The sequence below is a fragment of the Panthera tigris genome, chromosome E1 (assembly GCF_018350195.1).
Source record: "Panthera tigris isolate Pti1 chromosome E1, P.tigris_Pti1_mat1.1, whole genome shotgun sequence".
Taxonomy (NCBI): domain Eukaryota; kingdom Metazoa; phylum Chordata; class Mammalia; order Carnivora; family Felidae; genus Panthera; species Panthera tigris.
This window is the reverse complement of record NC_056673.1, coordinates 2,933,484-2,952,384: the sequence shown is the minus strand read 5'-3', so window position 1 is coordinate 2,952,384 and position 18,901 is coordinate 2,933,484. Positions and strand designations below refer to the sequence as shown.

The 18,901-nt window shown below is 49.9% G+C and overlaps 1 protein-coding gene and 3 non-coding genes across 5 annotated transcripts; 2 read left to right on the top strand and 2 right to left on the bottom strand.

Annotated features, from left to right (window-relative positions):
* Window positions 1-230: 230 nt before the first annotated feature.
* Window positions 231-312, bottom strand: TRNAS-GCU. The gene has a single exon. It is a non-coding gene; the product is annotated as a tRNA-Ser (tRNA).
* A 425-nt stretch (window positions 313-737) lies between these two features.
* On the bottom strand, window positions 738-809 carry TRNAW-CCA. The gene has a single exon. It is a non-coding gene; the product is annotated as a tRNA-Trp (tRNA).
* A 7,337-nt stretch (window positions 810-8,146) lies between these two features.
* Window positions 8,147-18,156, top strand: TMEM107 (transmembrane protein 107). 2 transcript variants are annotated; one of them, XR_006211351.1, is made up of 7 exons: window positions 8,147-8,379; window positions 8,562-8,629; window positions 8,731-8,831; window positions 10,011-10,107; window positions 10,338-10,530; window positions 14,827-14,881; window positions 16,832-18,156. XR_006211351.1 is itself a non-coding variant. In XM_007085977.3 (5 exons), the coding sequence occupies exons 1-5, from the start codon at window positions 8,293-8,295 to the stop codon at window positions 10,405-10,407; spliced, it is 423 nt and encodes a 140-aa protein (XP_007086039.1). In that variant the 5' UTR covers window positions 8,147-8,292; the 3' UTR covers window positions 10,408-10,607. The 2 variants fall into 2 exon arrangements, 1 of the variants encoding a protein (XP_007086039.1); XM_007085977.3 differs by lacking the exons at window positions 14,827-14,881; window positions 16,832-18,156 and having other exon boundaries at window positions 10,338-10,607.
* Window positions 11,010-11,145, top strand: LOC122233836. The gene has a single exon (XR_006211562.1). It is a non-coding gene; the product is annotated as a U8 small nucleolar RNA (small nucleolar RNA).
* Window positions 18,157-18,901: the final 745 nt, after the last annotated feature.

Genomic DNA, 18,901 nt, shown 5'->3' with positions numbered 1-18,901 from the left:
CAGGTCAGCTCCACGGCAGGTGCGCGACAGGTTCGTGGCAGGTGCCTAGACGCCCCTTGGCACCAACCTCTGGCTGTTCTGTTAAACGGAGTAGAAGGGACGAAAACCAAGGCTGAGGACAAACGAACAAGCCGCAGGGGTGACGTGGAAATTGAGTCGGGGCGGGTAGGAGGTAACAAGAGAAATTCTTGAGATTACAAAACTGAACCCTGGCTGCGACAGCCGCACGCCGACGAGGATGGGATTCGAACCCACGCGTGCAGAGCACAATGGATTAGCAGTCCATCGCCTTAACCACTCGGCCACCTCGTCTGCGAGATAGCGCCTTCCGCTCTTCTCTCTGGGGCCTGAACTCGTCCTCCCGCGCGCGGGGCCCACCCACGTGGCCGGGGGAGCGCGCGCCCGGGGAACCGGCGCAGCCCCGCGAGCACGACTCACGGGGCGACCGCCAGCCGAACGACCTTCTCTCCCGCGCGCCGAACCGAGGGCCCCGCCGCGCGCGCCCGTCCGCCGGAGCCCGGCCACGCGCCCAGGCTCTCGGTCCCCGGATCTGCGCGCACGAGCCCGCGAGATCTGGGCTCCCCCGACGGGGCGGCTCGGGACTGGGCGCCGCGAGCCCTCCTCTCCCGGCCCCCACGAGGTGCCGCTTCAGCCTGGGCGCTGGGGCTCCGGGGTAGTGAGTCACGACGGGGAGGCGAATAAATAAAAGTTTGATGGAAGCCTCGGCGAAAAGGAGCTGACCCCGACGTGATTTGAACACGCAACCTTCTGATCTGGAGTCAGACGCGCTACCGTTGCGCCACGAGGTCGGCCGGCCAAGGAGGTGGACAGGTCTCCCCATGGCCACTTGGCGGCTGGCCGGGGACTCGGTGATTGGGGACTGAGAGCGGCCCCTCCCCCCCCCCGAGCTTCTAAACTCCGGTGGCGTTGATGCCTGCGCCGTCCCGGTGCCAGCTTCGTGCGACCTGCGGGGACCCGGCGCGCCCGGCAGGGCAGCGGTCGTCCTGCGGGCGAGCAGGTGGCCGCGAGCAGTCACCGGGGACCCTCCCCCCCCCTTTCCCCCGCCCGCCCACAGCCCAGCGGAGACGGACGTGCGAAGAATCCCGTAGAAAGCCGGACGCCTGGCGGAGCGTGAGGGAGCGCTGCCGGAGTCCCGGCACCTGGTGGGTGAGACGAACTCCTGCAAGCCTGCGTCTCTTCCTGGGTGCACCTTACCGTCGTCTGCGGGGCCTTCCGGCGCGGCCCCAGCCCCGGGCTCGGAGGTCTGATTTAAAAGTCCAGAGCAGAGCCCCAGCTTCAGTAATTGTGTCACTTGTTACAGTGTTGGGGAATAATTTACATGCAGTGAAACACGCAGATCAGAAGTGTGTGTTCTGATCAGTTTTAATAAATTCAACCCACAAACCATTTAAGATGTAGGATGTAGGACATTTCCTCCACCCCCAGAAAGTTCTTCCCCGGTCCCTTCCCAGGGGCAACCACTGTTCTGATTTCCATCACCATAAACATCAGTATGTTTTAGAGCTCTCCAGGTGAGAAGGAGCTGGGAACTTCTAGAGAGGGGTACCGGAAGCTAGCAGAGCCCCTCTCCCCCCCCCTCCCCGTTTGCCTCTTGAGGGAGGAGAGGGGTTCAACAGGCCAACATGGCAAAAGAGGTCATGCTGTGTCTCACTCTCTCCTTTCCAAGTCAAATGTCTGCACATTGGGCACAGTGGCTCTTCTGAAAGTCACAGGGACCACAGTGATGTCAAAGCCCATGGACGTTTCTAGGGCCTGGCTTTGACTCAAGGCAACATCTTCTTTTAAGAGCCTTCTTCTCCTTTGGTTGTCATGACATTCCTCTCCTGCCTGTCCCCATCCCCACCCCCAGTCTCTTTTTCTGTCCTTTTAATTCCGAGTTCTGTCTCCTCTCCTCACACTACACGCTTTCTCTAAAGTCAGCCATCTGTGTGCTGAGGGCTCCTGGAGCCTGCTCCCACCTCTGGGTTCAGACGGCCAGCCCCTGCTGGGCACCTTCACTGGACCCTGTCATCCCTCCTTCCCAGTCCTTCAGGGCTCACCGCCAGTGTCTTATCCCGTCTCTTCCCTCTCCCTCCTTCTCATTTCCAGTCGCCAAGTCCTGTCCATTCCTTTTTCCTCCAGAACTCTCCCGCCAACCCTCACTCTTCCATTTCCACTGCCCCCCCCCCATTCCTCTTTTGCCGGATTATTGTAACAGACTCCTCTCTGATGTCTCTGCCTCCAGAATAGCCAAAGAGTTTTTGCAAAACTTGATTTGCATTTCTAAAATGCAAACTTGATCCCATCACACTGTGGCTTACAGTCAGTGCCCCAGCACCTTTGAGATTAAGTCCTAACTTATGGGCTGGGCCCCCAAGGCTGCACACTTCTTAAGAGGGCCCTGGGAGGATGTTGCCAGTGTTTCACGTATAGGCTTTGCCACTTCCTAGTTGTGTAATTTGGGCTGGTTATTGAACCTCCTTGAGCCTCAGTGTCTCCACATGGAAAATAGTAAAGATTGTAATGGATCACTATTAGTTCATTTGCTAAGATAAAGTGCTCAGGGCCTGACTGGTCATAATCGCTCAGTTACTACGACTGCTATTATTAATGTCTGGTCCTTGCGTGATTCCTCAGCCACTGCCTCCTCACCTCCCATGTGACAACCATGCTGACTCATTTACAGATGCTTACATGCACTTCGGTCCCAGCTCTCTCTGCTGATCCTTCTTTACCTGGTTGACCCTTACATACCCCCCCCGCCCCCCCACCAACACTCAATTCAGAAGCTCCCTCCTCCCTACTCCCCCACTCCAATCTGGAGGAAGAGGCCTTTGATGTGTCTCCTCCAAGATAACTTAAAACACTACTTTAAAAAAAATGTGTATTTTGAGAGAGAGAGGAAGTGTGAGTGTGTGTGTGTGTGTGTGTGTGTGTGTGTGTGTGTGAGATCAGGGGAGGAGCAGAGAGAGAAGGAGAGAGAGAATCCCACGCAGGCTCCACACTCAGCATGGAGCCTGATGCAGGGCTTTAGCCGGGGATCATGGCCCGAGCCAAAATCGAGTTGGACGCCTGACCAACTGAGCCACCCAGGCGCCCTAAAACACGATTTGTAATTGTTTCCTTGATTGTTTCCCTCGCCACATCCTAAGTTACTCAAGAGAAGGAAGTATGTATTCCTGGCACCCCATACAATTCCTGGAGTAGAGTGTGTATTCAATAAGCATTTGTGAAATTAATGAGGAATCGCTTTGGCAGAAGCACCAGAGTAGGGGAGAGCCTGCTTTGTAGAGGAAGGAGACGTGTCTGAGTAGCTGAAGGACATGGGGTGAAGTGGAAATTTTTGCTAGAAAGGGAAGTCGGGTCAGTGAATATGGTACTGGGGAACGTGGACTTGATCTCTAGGTTCCGAAAGGTTCTGCAGCAGGTGTGAGGTAGTATCAGTCCAGCGTCACCATCCAGAGTACTCTCTGACATTTAAGTCTCCATGTATCCCACCAGTTTCCAGACTTTAGAAATCAACAGATGATTCTGTCCGGATCTGCCTTGTTCAATATGGTAGCCACCAGAGTGGCTGTTCAATATGGGGCCATTCAAATTAAGTTGAGGGACACCTGGGTGGCTCAGTCGCTTAAGCATCTGACTCTTGATTTCAGCTCAGGTCATGATCTCATGGTTCGTGGGTTCAAGCCCGGAGTTGGGCTCCATGCTGACTGCAGGGAGCCTGCTTGGGATTCTCTCTCTCCCTCTCTCTGCCCCTCCCCTGCTCATGTTAGAGCATGCTCTCTCTCTCTCTCTCTCTCTCTCTCTCTCAAAATAAATAAATAAATAAACATTTAAAAAAAGAAATTAAGTAGAAATTTAAAAATTCAGTTCCGTAGCCCCACTAGCCAAGTGTTCAGTAGCCGGCTACCACGTTGGACAGAGACAATACGAAATATTTCCATTATCATAGAAAGTTCTGCTGGACAGCGCTGATCCAGAGGCTGAAAGCTGGTGGCTTGAGCCTTGTGTACTCTTGTCATTTTTTCCCCCTTCTCATTTTTTTTTTCACTTTTAAGTTGGATACTCACATTTATAACTGGAGTAAGAAACTGGATTTCTGGCCTCTCTTAAAACAACAACAAAACGCCCAGGAATCTGGCAACACTGGACTTTTATTTCCTTCCTCAAAAGAATTGAGCAAGGCCGAGTAGCTGCTGCCTCACAAAAGCCACAATAGATGTTAAATCTGTCCGTTCACGATGATCCTAAAAGCAATGAATTGGTCGCTCTGGGCGGGTATGCTCGATCTAACGACCAGTTTACAGGAAACGCAGGACACAGAGGAACATGTTAAATGAGAAGACCAGAACACTGCCCACAGATGGCCCAGTGCCTTCGACAGAGAAATTGCAAGAAAAGGAAACAAGGAGGAGTGGGGAGGGAGGAGGAAGAATCTAAGATTAAAAAAAAAAAAAAGACGAAAGAGACACATTAACCAAATGCAGCGTGTGGACTTCATCATCTATACATGGATATTGCCAGTGGATATTGGGCAATGTCAGCTATTCGGTGATGTCTGGGATTTGCTTCAAAATGACCTAGTGGGGCTGAGAGGGAGAGAGAAGTCCAGCTGAAACAAGTTTGGCCATGTGGTGGCATTTTTGAAGCAGAATGGTAGGCTTCAAACGGGGTTCGTCATACTATTTTATTTGTACACACGTTTGAGTCTTTCCATGATACCCACCCCCACCCCCCGGCCCCCAAGCTCTTTTCTGACCAGATCGAATCAAATGTTAGGATGTGTGGGTTCCAGCCCTGGAGCCAGTGGACCGCCACCAGCGAAGGACACGCCATGTCATCAGCAGTACCTCCTACGGCCACAGGGTGGTTCTAAAACTCACTTTTGTGTGACCTCTGCAGAGTAAGCTTCTGGGAACCAAGGTCATGGAAAAGTGACAGGACAGACCTAAACGCCGGCTCACTGTTTATTAATTCTTAATCTGAAACGTGACTACCAGTTCTTACTATCTAGTAGGTTCCCCTAGGCAGGAAGCCTATAATAAACAGAATGCCCCAAACTTCCATCTGCAGGAACCCAAACTCTAAGAGACATGCTTGACCCCTTCCTTTTTTCTCACCTACCCATAGTCTCACGTTTAGACCTTATTTTTTAACGCTCTCTTGATTCCTTACACTTTACTCCACTTTCTTATTCCACTCTGGTCCAATATCATTCCATCCGTCCTGGATAACTATACCGATTCTTCACAAGCCTTCTACTTAACATCTTAAAATCGATTCTCCATATTGCAACCAAAGTCATCTTCTAGAACGCTAACCTGACCAGGTCCATCCCCATGGCTGCAAGGCCACATGTCTTGTCCACCCATCCCCCATCCCCCTGATCTCTTCTTCCCCTTCCAATACTAGGCTTCAGACACACTAGCTTCCTTTGTGTCCCACGAACACACTGGCCTTGTTCCCACCTAAGGACCTTTGCACTTGCCTCTGCCTGGAAAGTTCTTTCCCCAGATCTTTCCCCGGCTGACTCCTTCTCTTCATTCTATTTGCTCCGGGAACTTGGAAAATCTTGCAAAGGCATGTGTTGGGTTTTGCTTCCTTTCATTGGATGACAGCGCTACCTTCTTCTGCGAACGGTCAGACTTGATCAACTGTCACTGGGGGAGTTTGGCTCTGAAAGCCTGGGCTTCCTCATCCCAGGAGAAAGGTCATGTGATCTGCAGGCACCGGAAGGAGCCCTTCAGTGTTTTGCGTCTTGTCCGTTTGCTCAGAAGGTTTCCAGGCTCGCTACGCTGTAATTACGCGCACAGAGCCCACCTCATTATACTTTACATGTCTTTGTTGTACTTGTTTTGAGGGTCTCCTAACGAGTGTCACCTCAAAGGAGAGAAGCAGATGGGGTCACTGTATTTTGCCTGTCCCTCCTGAGGTGGCGGAGGTTTGAAAATATTTTCAGAATTTTGAAATGGTGCAACGATTAGAGAGTCTCCCCTACACATCCGGGAGCAGAAACCAGTGTGGGTAATATTCGATCATCAGCCAATACTTTTGGAGTAAAAAAAAATCAAGAGACTTTGCTGAATCTCAGTCTTTATACAGATAATTCCTCTGAAAAATCTAGATGATGGCATTTTATTGTTTTATGAGTTTTGGTGATCACATTGTCTCCATTAGGAGGATAAGGCTGTACTACCCTCGAAAGAAGTGGTTTTGTATGAAAATGTCATTACATAGTTTCAATATATAGGAAGTGAACATTTAGGAACATCAATCTGAAAAATATTTCTTCTTTTTATAAAGCAATTTAATGTCTCAATAATAATACCATATAAGACCCAGAAGGAAAACTTAGAAAGGGTTATCATTTAAAACTTTTTATTTTAAAATAATTTGATTTACTGAAAAGTTGCGAAAATAATACAGACAGGGGTGGATGGCCGGCTTAGTCAGTAGAGCATGTGACTCTTGATCTCGGAGCTGTGAATTCAAGCCCCAGGTTAGGTGTAGAGCTTACTTAAAAAAAATAAAATAAAAGATAAAAAAAAAAAACATATATAGTAAGAGAATTCTCATGTGCCTTCAAGACCAGGCTTTATCATTGCCTCTCTATCTCTACAGACACACGTATATTTTTTTCTAAATCATTTGACGGTAAATTGCAGACATAATTCTCCTTTACCACTAAAATTGCATGTATTTGCTAACCAGGGCATTCTCTTCCATAAAGGCAGTAGAATTTATCAAAAACCAGGAAATTAACACCGATAATACTGATATCTAAACTCGAAGCCTTATTCAAATTTGCCAATGGTTCCACTAATGTCCTTCACAATAAAAGAAAATGGTTGTTTTTTGTTTTCCGGTCCAAGATCCATTAGGATCACACATTTTATTTCTCATGTCAAATGTGTCACATCTCTCTAGTCTCCCTAAATCTGGAAGAGCTCTTCAGTCTTTGTCTTTCGTGACTTTAAAGAAACACCTTTTCACTATCTCTTTGAGTTCTGACTTTACCTATTGGTTTAGAAAAAGGAAATCTATTTATTTTAGTGGAGTCCTCAAATAGATGTGTTTCCTCTCAATTTTGAGCACGTTTCCTAAAACAAAGTTTAAGGATAAAGGACTTTTTTTTTCAAAGAGTTTTTGCTTGCTCTATTATTCTAGAGTTTCCTTTTTAAAAACGTTATTTACAGTATTGGATTACCGTGGGGGGCTTGTTTGCTGTCCCTCTGGATCGCTCTGATTAGAATAGAAACTCCAGGAAGGTAGAGACTTGGGTCTTGTTTGTCCAGAACAAGAGCCCAGCACATGCTAGCTGGTCAATGAATATTTGTTGAATGAATGAAGAAAACAGAAATGTCCCTTGGGCTTGGGTGTTTAGCTTAGACCGGCCTAAAAACACTCCGATGGAGAGTAGGGAGAGAGATGATCTGGTCATCGGCCCAGGGGAGGTCCCGGGGATGCTGTGACCTGAGGGTGAGCAGCGAGCGGGCTAGAATTTTCTGTTCTGCAAGGATCCCAGTTGAGGGCCCAAGGTCAGTGAGGTCGGTGATAGCAAGAGGTACTTGGGAATGTAGCTGGGCAAAGACCGGTGCCCGTATCTCAAACAGATCAGAAAATCCGTCCGCTCCTCGCTTCCATGCCCTTCCCCAAAAGCGCCCCTCATCCACGGAAAGAGAACGGGCCACTTCCCGCTCTCTGCGATGCTCTCACCAAACTGGGGCTGGGCGGGGAGGGGAGAAGAGCATCGGGGAAGGTTCCGATCCGGGGTCCTCGGACAACCAGGGTCTCGGCGGCCATCTAATAAGTGACGGCGGGACAACGCGGGGACATCCGCGTCTGCACGTTTCTTTCCCACGTGCCCAAGGCAGCGGGGGCTAAAGGGATGCGGAGGAGGGAGAAAGAGACCCTGCCTTAGGCCTGACGGGGACAGCGGGCTGCAGCGAGCACCTAGGTCGGAGGGACCTGCCGGGCTCGCGGCAGAGACCTAGTCGGGGAACTCGGAACCGCGCCGCACCCCTGGCAACAGAGCTCCGCCTTGCGTTTTCTGCGGCGGTGGCTGCCGCTCGAGACTTTACAGCCCTCGCGAGATTTTCCGAGATCCCGCCGCAGCGCCGGCTTACGCGGTTGCTAAGGCAACCGGGCGGCGCCAGCGCGAGCGGGAAGGGGGCGCCCGTCGAATTTTTACGTGCTAGCCTGCGAGACTTGAGACTTCAGGCGTGGTCATTCCTGAGCCCCACAGACCACGGCCTCTGCTCCAGTCGGTACTCCTGCCCCAGGGGGGCCATGGGCCGGATCTCGGGGCTCGTGCCCTCTCGCTTCCTGACGCTCCTGGCGCATCTGGTGGTCGTCATCACCTTGTTCTGGTCGCGGGTAAGACCCACGACCACCCTCCTCCCGTTCCTACCCCGTTCCCACCTTGGGGTGGTCCCAGCCCCACTACGCCCCTTCCCCAGGGCCTTAAGCGGGCGTATCTTCCCATCCCCCCTCGGACCCCAGGGCTGCCCCGCTGCGCTCCCTTCTTTCATTTTCTTCTTCTCCGCCCCGCTCCCCAGGACAGCAACATCCAAGCCTGCCTGCCTCTCACGTTCACCCCCGAGGAGTACGAGAAGCAGGACATTCAGTGAGCACTTGGGGCAGGGTGGTCAGAATTCAGCACTGGTGGGGGTGGAAGGGCCTTGAAGAAGTCCCCAAGGCCTGAGCCAACCCCCTTCGTGTCTGCAGGCTCGTGGCAGCGCTGTCCGTCACTCTGGGCCTCTTTGCAGTGGAGCTGGCCGGTTTCTTCTCAGGGGTTTCCATGTTCAACAGCACCCAGAGCCTCATCTGTATCCTTTTTGCCTGCGCACCTTTTCCACACGGTCCATTTCCATCTGGACTCCCTTTCAGCCACCTAACCAGGCCTTTCTGGCACAATAGTGTGTGCTCTAGCGGGCAAACAGCACCTCCGGCTGATAGATCTTCTTAGGCAACGTGGAAAGTTTAAGACGCCCTTCGATCCTTTGTTAAGTTTCCGCTGTGCACCAGGCGCTGGAGATCCCATCTGGGAGTAAAACTCTGTTTTCTAACTTGCGGAAGAGGCAGGTATGCGGACAGGACATCTGTAATTCAGTGTGATAAGCATTGTGCTACAGGAGTGTGTGAAGATATGAAGCTCTATGGAAACTCAGAAGAGACGGAGAAATAAGGAAGATGGAGATCAGGGAAGCTTCTTGACCCTTGAATTGTATAGACTGAGAGGGCCAGGGCGCTGGACAGTGATTCCAGCAGAGTGAATTAAGTCACTACGAACATTCTTTTCTTTTCTTTTTTTTAAAGTGTATTTATTTGAGGGGCGCCCGGGTGGCTCAGTCGGTTAAGCATCCGACTTCGGCTCGGGTGATGATCTCGCGGTCCGTGGGTTCGAGCCCCGCGTCGGGCTCTGTGCTGACAGCTCAGAGCCTGGAGCCTGTTTCAGATTCTGTGTCTCCCTCTCTCGCTGCCCCTCCCCTGTTCATGCTCTGTCTCAAAAATAAATAAACGTTAAAAAAATTTTTTAAAAAAAATGTATTTATTTGAGAGAGTGCAAGAGAGGGAGAGAGAGAATCCCAAGCAGGCTCCACACTGCCAGAGTGGAGCCCGATGCGGGGCTCGATCTCAAGAACAGTGAGATCATGACCTGAGCAGAAATAAAAAACTGGAAGTTTAACCTACCGAGCTGCCCAGGCACCTTCACGGTGTGCAATGGGGAACTTGCTTCTACCTGAAGGGGCCAGGCTGGCCCCCTAGATATGGGGTTGGGTAGCCTGGGGTCCCAGCTGTGCAGGCTCAGTTCTGGTCTCTACTCACATGGCTGTCCTAAAATTCAGAAGTCAGGGCTGCCGAAAACGCAGAAGTGTGGCCTTGGGAATGTGGTAAGGGAGCAAGAGGTGAACCTGAGAGCAGATGCCTGCCCCACCAATGGCCTTTTCTGGCTCATCGCTAACTACTGAACCAAAGGCTTTCCTTGACTCTGGTGCATTCCCAAGCCATTGGGGCTCATTGTAGTGCATCTGTGGCCCTGTCCTTTTTCATATTCGAGCGTTGGGAGTGTACCACGTACTGGTACATTTTCGCCTTCTGCAGGTATGGTACCACCAATGTTTGGGAGTAGGGGAGGAAGGTTTACTCAATCTGAAGGTTTCCCCCACTCAGTCCTTTACTCCATGTATGAGAAACCAGATCCACTCAACATCCTGCAGTCTTTTGAATTCCCCTTCTCCTACACTTTGGGGGTGGAGTCTCCAGTTTGGGGATTTGGGTATTTTTATTGCAAGGGGCCTTGAACCAACCATCCACTACTCTACCGTCCACAGTGCCCTCCCAGCTGTCACTGAAATGGCATTGTTCATCAGCGTCTTTGGACTGAAAAAGAAACCTTTCTGATCCCTTCGTGACGGGAACATAGGGATGACGGTTCGAGGAACAAGGGACCCCTCACCATTCCCGGACCGAGGAAGGCAGTCCTCAGCCCTCAAATTGCGTTTGATGGAGGATGTCAGTGTTAGGGTAATTATCACTCGAGTCTGGGATTATCAGCGTTTTCTTTAGTGCTTGTAATAAAATATATCTTAGAGTGAGATCAAGACTTACGACAATTCTAGGGGAGAATTGGGGCGGCCAAACTGCTAGAGAAACGGAAGGCTGTTTTCCAGCCTTGCAGACTGTAAGATAATACGTGTCGCTTTTATTTTGGTTATTACGGTAGACGTCTGACGGAAGGGGCTCGGTGGGCGGAGATATGTAAATAAAGCCCCCGCGATTTTGGTGCCAAGCTCGTGAGTGGAGCATTCTGGGAGGAATTAGGTTGTCTCTTTTTGGCAGTCATATCGGGAAAGAAATATTGTGTAATTCTGCAAATAAACGAGCAACGGTAACGGAAGACCCTGAATAACGTCGGGTTGCTCGGGCTAGCCCGTTAACTACTCACCCTAGCTGCAAGCGGGACCTTTTTCCCTGAGTAAGGAACGCACGGGTGTTTCCGCTTATCGTCAGGTGGGATAATCCTTACCTGTTCCTCCTTCGGGAGGGCAGATCGGAACATGATGATTGGAGTTCGCATGACTCGTGATTAACGTCTCTGCGTAATCAGGACTTGCAACACCCTGATTGCTCCTATCTGATTCTGCCTGACGATCTTCACCTTTGTTTTCTTGGGAAGTGATACATTATTGTCCTTTGGGTGTGAGATGGCGCAACCACCCGGGTTAGGCTGCGTATTGCGGTTGGGGAGGGACGGTGACTGCTTGGAGTCTTCCTGACGGTAGCTCGAATTTTGGGGTTCGCGTTCTCCTGCTCTGGGTTGCCGGTTTTCCGGAAACTTCCATCATCCGATGACCGGGCTTGGCGAGCCTTTGAACGCCACAATCTTAGTGGGGCGGCTCCTTAAGGGAGGAGCCGATTAGTGTTCCACGAGGTTAGTTAATTGTTACAAGGGAAGAACGCGTTGGTTTCCAGGTTTCTGTGAAGTCGCTGGTAATATTTTATCGTACTAGGTGTCGCCAGTGGTTTATTATCAGACCGTCTGTCCCTGGGCGTAGCTTCCGCTGTTCCTCAGTGGTCTGATGAGTACCCCCCACCTCTGCCTGCCAGCACGTGGCAAGAACACGTCCGAAAGGAGATTATTTGAACACGCTATTAGGCATTGGACAAACACTGCCAGAGTCTGAGGTGCCACCTCGGGTCAGATCAAGGGTCGTATTTCCTAGGGAAGGTTCAGTGTATGTCGGGAAGGTCCTCTGTGCGTTTTTTCAGTCCCGAATGGGGGAGCCGTGGCCATTCGAAAGAAGCAGAAGGCATCCGAGGACATGCTTTGTGGTGAGGCCCCTCAGGTGATGCCCCCCCCCCCCCTTTTCCCTTCTGGAGGATCGTCCCTTCTGGCAGCCCTTCATCCCGAGCCCTCCTTCAATAAATACTTCGTGAGCATTTCCTATATGCAAAGCTCTGTAGGAAGTGCTGACCGAGGGAAGAGTGTGAATATGGCCCGTGCTCAGCCTCACGATGGAGCCATCGTGGCGCATGGAGACCGACCGGAAGCTCCCCTCCTCGCAGCGTACTTGCAGAGCAAATTGTGGTAAGAGCCGCGAAGGAGAATTACAGAGGCTACGGAGCAGGGGTTCATTTGCCCAAGGTGGCAGGGGTATTGCTCCTAGAGGAGCCGTTGGAGTTGAGGTCCTGGAGTGTGGCTGGGGCAAGTCACATCCCACCGCGCTCTGTGTGCTTCACCGATTTGTGAAAGCCGACCTTTTGTGTTGCAGAAACATTGTGGGCGAGTTGTGAAACAGCTCTTATCAGAAGTGATACAAACAGTTAAATTGTATTTAAAAACACTCAAAACTCATTACTTCCTGATTATGTTTTTTCTCCTCTCTCTCTCTCTCTCTCTCTCTTTTTTTTTACTTTGTAGGAGTTTATTTTATTCATTTTTTCCAGTGTGGTTTACACACATTGTTACACCAGTTTCAGGTTCCTGATTATTTTCTGCATGTTACTATTATGTGCTCTTGAGGTTATTTACATTTACTGTATCTGTATGGTGGGAGTGCTATATAATGATGTGCCCCTACTGTGTGTCTCTTCCCAGCTCATGTGGAGACATCAAGCTGGTATTTCGAAACTGGCTCGGGCAGGAGTATTTACTCCACAGAGATTGGCAACTGCCGCATATGGGGCTTTGTTGATTACCTAGATTTAAGAAAATGTTGGGGGCGCCTGGGTGGCTCAGTCGGTTAAGCGTCGAGCTTCAGCTCAGGTCATGATCTCTCGCTTCGTGGGTTGGAGACCCGCATCCGGCTCTGTGCTGACAGCTCGGAGCTTGGAGCCTGCTTTGGATTCTGTGTCTCCCCCTCTCTCTACTCCTCCCCCGTTCCTGCTCTGTCTCTCAAAAATAAATAAACGTTAAATTTTTAAAAAATTTAAAAAAAAGATGACGGAGACAATGTTAATAATGCAGGTTACACATAAAACTGCCATGTCTGTAACTGTTACATTGCAAATAGCACCGAAAATAGAGGAAATATTCTCCCAGAATTTGAAAACTGTTAACAGATTCAGTAAAGAAGTCAGTCCAGTCCCTGAGGAACCAGTGAAAGTACAACATATCTTGACTGCTTCATTTTGTGTCATTCCAAAATGTAAATACAAATATCAACCAACATTCATTTTGGAATTACACTGGTAGGGTATAATTCCACTTAGGAAGTCGTGGATACAAGAGTGGAATTTACAGTAAAGAATATTGTATATTTCATTATTATTTGTAAATTCTGTTACACATCCTTTGTGTCAGTAAGATTGATAATAAACTTATGTACATATATAAATACGTACTGCTTTTGGAGAGTTGGCTGTTAAATATTTATCAGCGATTCCTGCCCCTCTCATCCCAAGAAACTGCCCATCGCGGATCCTTGTTTCTAAATCCAGAGGGCACTGCTCAGCCTTCGGCTTGGCCTCTTTTCGGCACATAATATGTTGACCACTACTCTTTTGAAAGGTTTTCTTTCTTGGCCTCTGAAAAATAGTTCCCTTGGTTTACCTCCCACTATTCTGGCTGCTGCTTCTCAGGCTCATCTAATTTTTTTTTTTTTAATTTATTTTTGAGAGAGAGACAGACAGTGCGAGCAGGGGAGGGGCAGAGAGAGAGGGAGACAGAATCATCGGAAGCAGGTTCCAGGCTCTGAGCTGTCAGCGCAGAGCCCGCTGCGGGGCTCAAACTCACAGACTGTGAGATCGTGACCTGAGCTGAAGTCGGAGGCTTAACGGACTGAGCCCTCCCCCCCGCCGAGGCGTCCCTCAGGCTCATCTAATATTGATTGTGTGCCCACACCGGGTCAGTCACTGGGGAGATGCCACTGGGTCACTTCCTCCAGTTGCCCTTATGTGTTGCTGATCATTGCTCCTTGGATACCTGTAGCTGCCTCTTGTCTTCAGACACCATGTAGATGCCGCTGTTTTCCAAGTGTTGGCTCTCTTATGTGAGCCCCAGTCCAGGGCAAAGACTGTGGGAACGAGCTGTGGGGTGAGTCCGGGTTCAAAGTGCACCCGGCCTCCTTCGTGGCTGTGTGATTGGCAACGGGTCACTTAACCTCTCTGTGCCTCAGTTCCTTCACCCCCACTCCAGAAACAGGTACTACAAGCACTTTAACCGTCTGTCTCTTAGTCAACACCAGAGGCTTTGCCAATCCGCCTCAGCAATAGGTTTTTCATTTTATTGTGTCATCAGTGGCTTGTCAATCAGGATAAGCTAGTCCCACAAGACGAATACTGCTTGATTCTGCTTACACGAGGTACCAAGGGTAGTCAGAGTCATAGAGACTGAAAGTAGAACGGGGGGGGGGGGTGCCAGGGGCTGAACAAAAGGGGGTGAGCTGTTCGGCGGTGGAGAGTTTGTTTTGCAAGATGAAAAATTGGAGTTCCGGAGCTTGGTGGTAGAACAATATAAATGTACTAACACTACTGAATTGTACACTTTGAAAATGAGCAAAGGTGGAAGGGTGCCTGGGGTGCTCAGTGGGTTACGCCTCTGACTCCTGCTTTCGGCTCAGGTCGAGGTCTCACAGATTGGTTCGTGGGATCGAGCCCTGCATAGGGGTCTGGGCTGACGGTGTGGAGCCTGCTTGGGATTCTCTCCGCTGCTCTCCTGCTCGTTTGCACACACACTCTCTCTAAATAAGTTAATTAATCAAACCTTCAAAAATGTTTACTAAAACAAAACTTGACATTTTAAACCTTTTTTCTTGACTAATTTTAGACCTACAGACAAGTTGCAAAATAATACAGATTTCCTGTATGCCCTTCACCCAGGTCCTCCAAATGTTAACATCTTGCAAAGTCAGGTCACGATCATGGAAACCAGAAGGTTAGTGCTGATGCCCAACTATTACCTGATCTACAGACCTTACTTGAATTTTACTAGCTTTCTCCTTAATGCCCTTTTTCCAATTCAGGCTCTAATCCAGGATTTCACATCGCATTTAGTTGTCATTCTCAGGCTTTTCCAACCACTTTTTTTTTTTTTTTCTCCTTCCTTTCACTATCTTGACACATTTGGTAAGTCCTGGTGAGTGGTTGTGTAGAATGTCCCTCCATTTGGATTTGTCTGGTGTTTCGCATAATTAGATGGGGGGTATGCATTGGAGTGAGGGAGAGGCCTGGGTGGCTCAGTTGGTTAAGTGTCTGATTCTTTTTATTTAAAAAAAAGTTTTTTTATATTTATTTATTTTTGAGAGACAAAGTGAGACTGGGGGAGGGGCAGAGAGAGAGGGAGACACGGGATTGGAAACAGGCTCCAGGCTCTGAGCTGTTAGCACAGAGCCTGACACGGGGCTCGAACCCACAGACTGGGAGATCATGACCTGAGCTGAAGTCGGACGCTCAACCGACTGAGCCACCCAGGCGCCCCTCTTTTTATTTTTGAGAGAGACAGAGAGATAGAGCGTGAGCTGGTTAGGGGCAGAGACAGAGGGAGACACAGAATCTGAGGCAGGCTCCAGGCTCTTGAGCCGTCAGCACAGAGCCACAGTTCGATATGGGGCTCGAACTCACAAAATGTGAGATCGTGACCTGAGCCGAAGTTGGACACTTAACCGACTGAGCCACCCAGGTGCCCCAAGTGTCTGGTTCTTGATTTCTGCTCAGGTCATGATCTTATGGTTCATGAGATTGCGACCCCCGAGATCTTGGGATTCTCTCTCTCTCTGCCCCACCTCTGCATGTACTCTCTCTCTCTCAAAAATAAATCAACTTAAAAAAAAATAGTTTGGAGTGAGGAGGACATTTCTGAGTATGAAAACAAAACACAGAAATCCTAAAAGAAAACCCATAACTAACTAGAATTTAAATAACATTTTGAAAAAAAGAAAAAGAAAAGAAAACCCCGATACATTTTATGTATTAAAAATGTAAAAAGTATGCATGGTAAAAAAACCATAAGCAAAAGATAAATGACAATCTAAGGAAAATATAATTCACATTGCAGAGAAAGGGCTCATTTTGATACATAAAAATCTACAAGTCTATAAGCAATACACCAACAACCCAATAAAAAAAGGCACAGTAAGGGGCACCCGGGTGGCTCAGTTGGTTAAGTGTCCAACTTCGGCTCAGGTCATGATCTCGCAGTCTGTGGGTTCAAGGCCCGTGTCAGGTTCTGTGCTGACAGCTTGCTCAGAGCCTGGAGCCTGCTCCAGATTCTGTCTCCCTTTCTCTCTGCCCCTTCCCTGCTCATACTCTGTCTCTGTCTCTCTCAAAAATGAACATTAAGAGGGGTGCCTGGGTGACTCAGTCGGTTAAGCGGCCGACTTCAGCTCAGGTCATGATCTCTCGGTCCCTGAGTTCGAGCCCTGAGTTCCCTGAGTTTGAGTTCTGTGCTGACAGCTCAGAGCCTGGAGCCTGTTTCAGATTCTGTGTCTCCCTCTCTCTGACCCCCCCACCCCCCACCCCGTTCATGCTCTGTCTCTCCCTGTCTCAAAAATAAATAAAACGTTAAAAAAAATAAACATTAAGAAAAAAATTAAAAAAGAAAAAGGCACAGTAAAATTGTATGGACATTTCACAGGAAAGGAAATCTAAAGAACTCTCAAATATATGAAAAGATGCCTAAGCTCATTGACCATAAGAGAAATGCAGATGGTGTTTGACTTGTACTGGTAACACCGGAAAAGTCTCATTGAGAGTTGGAGAGGGTATGGGTTTAAGTAAACAGGCCTCACTGCTCGTGGGTGGGAGTAACCCACCCACAGAGCGCAATTTGGCAATATCCACGCAAATCAAAAGCAATCAAAACAAATGCTCCTCCTCTCTGACCCAGGATTTTCACTGCTGGGAGGTAGTCCTGCATATGGGTGAGATGGGAACCTGCCGGTTATTCCTTACGGCTTTGCTGGAGTCGCAAACGTATGACCGTCAACAGGAGACCGGTCGCGTCGCGTTAACAGCGTAACCCTGGGCAGCCGGGAAAGAAACAATCTCCAGGATTGTGACAAAAGGACTTTGTGGAATGGCTCCTGTCGTTTGCTCCCATTTGTGTAAAAAGTGGGAAAGCACAGACCAGCCCGTGGGAAAACCATCTCTGGAAGGAGCCAAGGTACCTGGGAAGACTGGTGCTGAAGGCAGAAGCCGGGTGCCTGGGGGGGAGGGGGACTTTCTCCGTGTGCTCTTTTGAACTCTGGGAATTCTGAAGCGCATGCCTTTAAAAAGACAAACCGTAACATTCTTGAAGAATGTGAGCCTGCGGTTGCCGGTGCCCCCCATCTGGAAATGAAGCCAAGTCGGAGTCCAGCAAAGCTAGAAACAGAGACAGCAGACTCCCCGATGATGTCACGGGAGTGCCTGGTTCCTGCTATTTCCGGGTGGGTTTCAGTATGTGAGCCCTCAGATTCTCCTTTTTGGTTTAAATCGGTTTGAGCTGTGTTGGCGCGTGTCTCGATGGTTACGTGCATCAAAGACCGCGATGGGTTTTGGGTTTTGTTTCGTTTTGTTTTCCCGCTTTATTGAGGTGTAACTGACAAACGCACTGTGTTTTAATGATCTTTCTCGTGCCTTATCGTAGCTCCTGGTGTCAGCACAGTGCCTGGCATCGGAGAATGAAGGAGCCCTCATTTCACGGATGAGGAACACGGGGCCCCAGGAGAAAGCCATTTGCCTCACGCAAATATGGAGAGCTGGGGCTAGATAGGTCCCAAGCTTCCTGGCTGTCAGGCCAAATCAGTCGCTCGATTCAACAAGTCTTCATTGAATATCTCCCACCTGCCAGGCTCCGGACATGGCATGTGAGACGGAAGGAAATAAGGATGATGTGGCCCCTTGCCAACCACACATACAGTCTGGACCCCCCTTCCCCCCAACAGAGGAACTTGTTAACCCCAGTGAGCCTCTAAGGAATTGAGGGTTGCAGAGTCAGGCTGTGCGACCAGGAGGCCTCCCAGGCTCCCAGTCCCAGAAGACTGGGATCTGCCTGCGTCTCGTCTTCCCCACACCAGGCTCTGGCGTATGGCCTCCCCACCACCCAAGCCCACGCTGCTGTTTCCCAGAGGCAGGAGGCCCGGGCCTGCCCTGCTGCGGTGACAGGAGCCAGCTCCCTGGCCACACTGGTCACAGATGAGAGAAGTCAAAGGTGGATAAATCTACAAGGACCAAGAGACCCGAGATAGCTGTGGACATGAGATTTCAACAAGGCACTCAAGACTACATAGTGGCTGAAGGGTGATGGCAGACCACGCAAGGACAAGGGCAGAGGGAGTCAGGGCATGGCGTCTGTAGGTCCTGGAGGTCACCAGATCCCCCGGTCAAGGCCTGGCTGAACGTGGGGGGGGGGGGGGTGGCCGAGGGCCTGTTTTCAGAATGTTGGGACTCTTGGTGCTCTGTCACCTGTCAGAAGACCCGAGTCGCACACATCACCCCTCCGCATCCTGATTTTCAGGGAGGCTTTGGACGTGGGGACAACAGGTGCAGCAGACAGGAGGCTTGAGACTACAAACAGGAGCCCCCAGCCGTTCCAGATCCTGCTCCCTCCATACACAGCGAGGGCAGGGATGGAACATCCAGGGTATGCTTCTCCCAAAAAACTGAACAGCCCCAGAGAAATCCTGCCATCTATCAACACTGGGGAGCCCCTTTGAAAAGTTTTCCACTGTCCTGCAGGAAAGCCAGTGGTCAGTGAATGCCCGCCCTACACACACACACACACACACACACACACACACACACACACACAGCTTCCAATCAGCTTCTTGGTGCCTCCCTATAAAGGCAGGAACCAGCAGACGTTTGAGACAGGCCTGCGAAATGAGAAAGACAATCCTCCCATTTTTTAAAAAAACAAACAAACTGGAAGAGACAGATAACAAGGAGGCTGCACAAGAGAAAAAAATAGCCTATA

What these genes read in the sequence shown, in the direction of transcription:
- TMEM107 (XM_007085977.3), top strand. Translation starts at nt 8,293, where the DNA reads ATGGGCCGGATCTCGGGGCTCGTGCCCTCTCGCTTCCTGACGCTCCTG. An exon ending in TCACCTTGTTCTGGTCGCGG is followed by an intron (nt 8,380 to 8,561) that starts GTAAGACCCACG and finishes CCCGCTCCCCAG; the next exon opens with GACAGCAACATCCAAGCCTG. An exon ending in TACATTTTCGCCTTCTGCAG is followed by an intron (nt 10,108 to 10,337) that starts GTATGGTACCAC and finishes TACCGTCCACAG; the next exon opens with TGCCCTCCCAGCTGTCACTG.